General features: G+C 37.3%; 1 protein-coding gene across 1 annotated transcript; it reads left to right on the top strand.

Annotated features, from left to right (window-relative positions):
* Positions 1–1109: 1109 nt before the first annotated feature.
* LOC146136197 (ileal sodium/bile acid cotransporter-like) lies at positions 1110–6685 on the top strand. Its single transcript, XM_083396179.1, has 8 exons — positions 1110–1305; positions 1486–1573; positions 1812–1930; positions 2905–3070; positions 4323–4438; positions 4501–4589; positions 5121–5244; positions 6207–6685. The coding sequence occupies exons 1-8, from the start codon at positions 1110–1112 to the stop codon at positions 6683–6685; spliced, it is 1377 nt and encodes a 458-aa protein (XP_083252305.1).
* Positions 6686–8313: the final 1628 nt, after the last annotated feature.

The raw sequence follows: 8313 nt of genomic DNA, 5'->3' as shown, positions 1-8313 counted from the left end.
TCTAGTTGTAGCATGCGGAGAGCATCACGCATGTTTTGATTTTCCCCTTCTTGTAAATGTTCCAAGATTGCAATACTTATGACAAAAACGGGGAGGTTGTCTACAGCAGTGATTTTCAACCAATGCTCCGCTAAACACTAGTGTCCTGTCAAACATTTTCAGGTGTTACGCAAGAAATTTCTTAATTTGACTAATCTTCCCCGATCTCGACTTTACGTATAGATAACCTTCATATAAATACATAAATAGCGTAGTTGAACAAAGCAATTTGTAACGTCGCATACGTCGTCTGGAGACGACACTTTTACGTCAATATATCGTTCATATGAACGTATGAACAACTTATACTTGTACTACCTATGGTCTTCAACGTTTTACGTAAAAATAATGTTCCAGTTAACATATAAATGGCGTCGCAAATCGTTTTTACAATGTTTAAAAAACGCAATTTTAAACGTTTGTAGTCACGTCTCAAACGTATAACTATAGATTATATAAACCAAACTTACCAAAACTACGTCATTGCTGCCTCATTATGCGGTTATTTAGTACGATGTGTGAGTACAATATATACTCAGCTTAAATGGTATATCACCAAGAAAATACATGACTCTTCCCGGATTTCATTATTATTTTCATACGTTTAGTGAGTTTGATCAAAAAAGATGTGGGATTTTAAATTGTTGTAGGCACAAAGAATATATGGTGTGTGCCTCACAAAACGCGTGTGCTGCGTCCTTATCTTATCTCGTTTATTTGAACCAAGTTAAGAAAACGTGTTGAAACATTTTTTTCTTTCCTTACAGTTAACAGATGTTTCAGGTCTGTCTCGTAAAAGTGTAGAAGGTAAAAGGTTTAAAAGGTACCAAGCGATTACTTTTTGATGCAAATGCCGTTTTGGAGGTTTTGCACAGCTGTAAAATCAACACAGCTATAATTTTTAACTCAAAGGGATCGTACCTTGTTTAAAACTTATAATTGACCATCTTAATATTTGTTTAATTTGTTAATTGATTGAGAAAAGTTTTGTGTAATGTTGTGTAGGACGTTAAATTAATTTTCGTTTTTTTTTACAAGTTTAAGGTTTTGAAACGAAAATGAATACTACTATGTTTGTGGTTTCAAGTAGCTTTGCAGTCTTGGAAAGTACATCTAGTTGGTCATCCAGTGACTTGAACCAGTCAAAGTTCTTCTTGCAATACGAAAGTGGAAGTGGAAGTGGAAGTGTGGGATTGCAGGAATCTAGCGATCAAAGTGGATCTGGGGACTTCAACCATCCAGACATTGTTGATGGTAGAGCAACAGGTATCGACATTTTTCTAATCTTTCAACGACATTTCTGAGTTGACTTTAACCGTGACTAAAAAAATATATCCCCGCCTTTTTTGTATTTTTGCTTTATGTTTGTTTTTCGCGCATAGCGTTGGGCTGCAAATCATCGTTTGGCGTATTTAAATAGACACCACTATGTTGGATATTTCACAGTGCCAGATATGTCCAGTTTTTGTGCTTCTCATCCCGGATCCCCCATAAAAATTCCGCAGTGTTCTAGTCAAAAAAGAGCAAATTACAGGTAAGAATGTTCGATTTACCAAATTTGTTGCGACATTTAGAACATAGAAGTCTATACAGACTTTTTTTATTACAAATCAAAAAGTCTTTAACTGACCAAGAGTAAATATTTGTACCGTGATTTTAGTTTATTTCGAGATTGCATGCAACATAAATTAGATTTTGGGGGTCTCTGCCCACCCACTGAATACAAATCATCACTAACATTAATGAACTTAACATGTTATTGTTGTCTGCAGTCGCTTTCTAAGCATTGCCCTGGTTGTTTGTATTTCGTTTGTGATGTTCGCGATGGGATGCAACGTTCAGATCAAGAAGTTAAGAGACAGGATCATAAAACCTTGGGGAATATTAATTGGTATGAATATATATTTTTAAGTTTGTTATAATATTTATTACCTGTTGCACATTTTCGTATTTTAACACATACGATGAATCGTGCGTAAAACGGTTCGCACCATATTCGTCAAGCCAAAATTTTCTTATTGTTAGAAAGTTTATAGTTACTGTCAAATTGTTAAATTACCATTTTGTGATAAATTTATCTTTAACTGGAGTGTTGCGTGGAAAATCATGGCTGAAATCCCTATATATTTGGCATCCAATCGGTACCGATAACACATTAGTTTCAGACAAGCACCGATATTCACACGTGATTAGTGGTAAAAGTTTGTCGAAGAGGTCCACAGTGACGACCCGGTATAAGAATTAATGCCGGTACGACATTCCGAAAATATTCTTTTTTTACCAAAGCAATCTTGTCCCGTTTCCATCGAATTATTCAGCCAACTCCTTGAATGTATTTAAACTAAGGTTTTCAGTTTCTTATTTGAGTACGACATCGAACGATAACCTCAGCCTTTCTACAATTATCTGTATTAGACGTCCTGTTATGACGTAGCTCAGTGACATTTTTTTTTTAATTTTTATGCGTTCGGGTAGAAAAATGTTTCGTCGTTACAGTAAGAAATTTTTTGTCCTTTCACCCCGGCACTTTGTTTTGGCTCTGATTCGATTTACTTTATTTCATAAATTCGTTCTTACGTATTTTAGTCACAATCTCTTTTTGAAGGACAGTTTTGAGTAGATTTGAGTGATAATATGTAATTCATCATATGGTAAAACTAGAACGATGTAGTACGGTATATTGTGAATTGTTATCGTTGTTAAGTACGACTTTATTAGAATCACTTGATTACAGATTATACACAATTAAAAATGTGTAAATGAATGATTCCGTTGCTGGAACATTATAAACGTGCATTTTATGTTTCATCAATGAATTTTACAAAATGATTTACACTCGCCTTCAATGTTATCGCTTCTTTTTAGGATTTATTTGTCAATTTGGTATAATGCCACTTTGTGCGTTTACAATCGCCAATTTGATGCACTTATCACAAGCAAAAGCTTTGGTCGTTCTTATAATGGGATGTTTACCTGGTGGCAACGCTTCAAATCTCGTTGCTTACTGGCTGAATGGCGACATGGATCTAAGGTGATATTAAAATTCGCATTTCGTACAAAAATTTTGACTACCAAAACCAGGGGTCGGCAACCTTTTTCTAGTCGCGGGCCAAAACCAATCTTAGAAAGATCTCTGCGGGCCGCACAAAATGATAACTAAGAATTGTGTTATTTTCCTGTTAGAACAACTGTGAATCAGCCGGGCCTCGGATTTAAAATAGTGTTTAATTACGTTTAAGGAGACAGTAAAGTAGTGTTGGCGTAAAGCGCGAAAAAAAAAGTTTGTTTGGTTTAAAATTCGAGTTCACACGTCGTCATTCATACTACTAATGAAAAGTGTAGGATAATTAAACTACCCTGGGGGAACGCGATAGTATGTAGAAGTTAATCTAGCTCAGTGTTTGCTAACCTTTTAAGTCAAGGCAGACATGGCGAGCGAAGCAAGCGCGATTTTTTTCGGTACACCGACATTTCAATTTCTTGCAAATTTTATTACACTGCCAAATTAAAAATATGTTAAAAAATATATGTTCAATATTTTGAATACGTTTTCCGTGACGCACTTGGCTGCCTTCCATGGCGCAACGGTAACGAAGCGGGTGAAAACACAGGTGAAAACACAGCATCAAAACGCAAACGAACTGGACGTAGAAAAATGATTCGCGCGAAGCGCAAACATTTTTTGCACCTACGTAGTTAAAATAGTCAAAAAGTATGTGAAATGGACTTGTGTCTAATTTATCAAAGAGGCGGCGGGCCGTAGGTTGCCGACCCCTGACCTAAACCAACAGTTCTCAGCCTTTCGTGAGTAGTGCCTCCTTCGTTTTCGATGATTGTGGCCGTCCTGATACCGTTTTAGCAAACTTGTTGCCGTAACCGTAACGTCACAATGAAGGACTCTAAAAAAATACTAAAAGCATAAATTGTTGCTTTGATAAGATGCTAATTGAAAGAAGGCCGCCTAGAATTTGCACAAATTTTGTGCATTATTTAGATGTGCACATGACGGAATGTGCGCTTAAAGTTGTGCACATGTTTTCCTATTGTTTATATGGCAATATTACCACCTCCAAAAATTTAATTAAGTATCTTGAATCCAACTCCCACTATCTGTAACACACTACATTCGCAATAAAGTGCGCACTTTCTCGCGTGCACATTAATGCGAACAATATTCGCATTCTCGTCTTCCAGTGGGAGCGAGGGCTACGGTTTGGAAGCCAGCTTAATACCGATAGTTCCAATATTGTATTGGTCAAACCTATAAGTTGTTTATTTCCAAGTATTGCCATGACCGCCACCTCGACCATCTTTGCTTTCGCCATGATGCCTTTGTGTCTCTTAATTTATTCAAGAGCTTACGTAGATCAACCAATCGCCATTCCATTTGCCAATATAAGTAAGTCCCAATACCATTATATCCACATCGATTTCGTTTTACTTACCAGTTAAAATGTTTAGGCATTCTGCTCGCCGCTTTCGTAATTCCTGTTGGACTTGGTATACTTATCAACTACTATCGACCAAATTGGGCAAAGTTGCTCACCAAGGTAAACCTACTTTGTTGAGTGTTTGTACAGCATGTATATGAGTAAAAGAAACATGTTAATCGAGGAGAAAATTGTTGTTTTAGATGTAGCATCTTAGTATTTAACACATTGTTTTAATTAAATCGTTTGCTTAGACCAGTGTACAATTTTTTTGCGCGACGCCCCTAATATTAAGCGTAGATAGTTTTGGCGACCCCATTTTCTTGATTGAACATGTTGTAAGCGAACAAATCAAACGACAGTAGCATTAATAAAAGTCCGATTTAATTTTAGTCATGCCTTCGTGTTATGGTTCTACTACCTTTTACGATCGGCAAAAAAATGCTGAACTCTATAGAATGTTTAGACTGGTTCGCAGTCCTCTCTCTCGACCCTTCAAACCACTATATATAATAACCGATAGCTTTATCAACCTCACTTTGCTGCAATACAAGTTCGGCGCCATTTATGTTCTTTTGTGTATGTGTTATTATGTAGCACTGCATTATATATGCTTTAAGTGTTGTTAAAATGTGTTTTTTTTAATGACAGGTTGGTGGAGTCCTTGGTGTTCTGGTTGTAACCGCTGCTGCAACTATTGGTATCATTCTGTATCCCGCTGCATTTAATATTCCCAGTATTTTTTGGGTCGTGGGGTTTATTCTGCCTTTTGTAGGTAGGTCTATAGATCAGGGATGGCGAACCTTTTCATCGCGCGTGTCACAAACACGTCCTTAATCCTTAAAAAATGCTAAAGTAGGTCATATATTTAATTATTTGTTAAATTTATGCGAAACTTTGTTGCTGCGTCGTTTCAAGTGTTATTGTCGGGGTTGGTAATTTAAGGTTTTGGGATGATTTCCAAATTCGGATTCCCACAAATATTGAGAAGCTTATTAGTTCAAATGCTGCAGCATTTTTATGGGAATACAGGAGTTCAGCAGAAAGATTTTCAGCATGGTTTATTGGTTAAACCGGGTTTTTAGAACTTTTAGTCTGCGAACTATTAATTTGATTAAAAGCTTCGCCACCCTTTAAGTTTTACAGCGACAAACAAAATGCTTTTAGTTGTTTGCTTTTCTGCGCGCATTTGTTAAAGTGCAGTTAATGTAGGCCTACTCGTCACCCTAAAACACTTTTGCACGACTCACAGATTTCCCAGCCCTGGTGTAAACAGTATAGTGCTATCTAACGAAGAACTTTTTGACATTTATCCTTTCATGAAAATGTTTGATAATATTTCGGTATTTCTAGAGAGACAAGTGGGTCAGTAAAAATCTGTGGTGGGTCACTTCGTGACCCGTGGGACAGTGGTTTCGCCATCCCTGGTATAGATATAGAGTGAATCGGACAAAAAAGAACATATAGTTACTGCATAGAAAACTGAAGATGCCACTCACCTGGCGAAATCCATACCTTTTTATTTCAAGTATTAACACTTTGTTGACTTATTTTGTATAAAGCGTTGCGCTCTACATTCTATTAAGGATTTATCGTCGGAGTAATGTGTTCTGTTGGAAGCCAAGATCCTGTTAACAAAACTACGCTTTTATTACTATAAACAGTTCTATTGTTTATTTTAATATCCAACATCTGGTGTTAACAATTTCCTGCCAACTATACAGTTTATTGTTACAGGTTACGTCCTGGGTTACTTGCTAGCCCAAGTTGTGTCTCTCATGTTTGACGATTTTTTTGAACCAAAGCAGAAGCGAACAATTGCGATTGAAACTGGAATGCAGAACGCGCAACTGTGCACCACAATCATACAACTCAACTACGGTTGTACCTGCATGATATTGGAGATGTACGCCTACCCCCTGGTTTACTTTCTTTTTCAGATTGGGGAATCCCTCTTATTTTGTTTACTCTACCAGGTGTGCATGTTTTTTACGGTGTATCTTGAGTTGATTTTTATTTCTAAGAATTGTTCTCATGCTATTTTTGTCGTTGACAGATTTACAAGCGATGTAGTGGGTTCGCTCCTCTCGAGCAAGAAGATATGTTTGAACTGCCTCCCCGTACACCAACCATACAAAACGAAGATGACCGACGCTATACACTCGACAACGGCCAAGACGAGAATGCAAACTCCTCTACCAAAATGTAACTCTTGAATTCTGACTTTTCTGCACCGAAAATTATATATATTGGTCTTCATAATTTCTAATAAATTCTACTGAAAATTGAACAATGTTTGATATATAACAAGGGAATTTTTTAAATCGAATAACCCAGAAGTATAGAGCTTTTGACTAATATACTACAATCCGCAACAGAGGCATAACCCGCAAAAACATACTAAAACCTTTGCACTGAGGTTTTGGAATCCTACTTTGTAATCCTCTGTTGTCTCGTTAAGATTTTAGGTCGCGTAGCTTCATAATACAATAGATTTTAAAACGGTGATAGGATGGTGAGAGGAGCCATGCAAAAACTGTCGATGTTTAGCTGTTTCTTTAAAGCTTTTAAGTTAAATTCGGTAGGCTACACGGTACGTGCACCACATCGAGCAATTTAATCTGTTCTTATAAATCCTTAGTACAGAAAGATCGGCATAAGAAACGAAGCTCATGTGTTGTCAGCACTTTTTCGAAAGAAAAAAAGTCGTTTAAATGGGCCTGTAACGCGAAATTTGGTCCGGGGCCAAAACTGATTCGGTCGGATCAATTTTGGCGTTGGAACAGCCGCTCAAACAGGTCCAGCAAGGCCAAAACTGGTCCGACCGGACCAGTTTTGGCGCTTGATTACGACCAAAATCGGTCCGGCCGGATCGGAACAATTTGGGCGTGACAGGCCCATTTGCAGCCGCGCTGTGACAATCCATATAATGTCGTCAATGAATCTTTTAAAAACATGTGCTTCTTTCATCCCATCAATTGTTCGCTGTATCAGTGTATCATATAAAGCATCGCAATATTTAGTTATACTGAATGATTGTCGCCGATAATTTTCAATCTTTTTGTTTGTAAAACTTTTTCTATGTTTCGTCACTAGCCTACGTTCTGCAATGTTAAAAGTGTGAGGTATACAAGCTGAGATTGCGCGTTCTTAGAAAAATGGGATAGCTGTAGCCACTAATTTGTCGACCGTTGTTCATTTTAAACTCGGCAAAAGTGCTACCAAATCTGCGACTGTGACATTCCGACATTTTCTCCTTAGCGCTAAACACCGGTTTTGAAACGTTTTTTCGTTGATAATTAAAATTATTTAAAGCATTTTCAACAACAAATTTGTAGTCAACGCAGTCAATGGCAATGATCGTGTCGGAATAAGTGCCAAATTCATATAAATAAGGCCTAAATGGCCAAAATAACGCCTGAAATTGAAGGCAGCGGGTATGGGACGATCGGGGGGGCCATGGGTCTCGTATAAGTTTACATAATTGCCCCATTATATTTTTGGTAGACAACTAGGTTGCATTTCTCAAAGCTCTTCCAAAATAAAGTTCTAGTATGAAATCCTACGAGCTTAAACTACTGTATTACTAAATTAGTTAATGCGCAAAACAACCAACCCACCACGGGACCAATCGTACGCTATAGTGACGTAACAATGACACTTGCATTTAACGAAATAAAATAAAAATGCACTCTTCACCGAGTTTGGCAAAAGACCGTTTACAACAAGGTAATATCCGTGTAATGTATCCAAGTAAACCACTTCAAAAGTGACATTTTTGTTGAGTGCTATTTAGGCCGTCGGTCTTGTTTCGACAGTATTAGATTTTGTTTCGACCATTAAT

This window comes from Ascidiella aspersa, chromosome 8 (assembly GCF_963924565.1).
Source record: "Ascidiella aspersa chromosome 8, kaAscAspe10.2, whole genome shotgun sequence".
NCBI lineage: Eukaryota > Metazoa > Chordata > Ascidiacea > Phlebobranchia > Ascidiidae > Ascidiella > Ascidiella aspersa.
The sequence above is the reverse complement of the archived record's forward strand: the minus strand, read 5'-3'. Positions and strand labels throughout refer to the sequence as shown.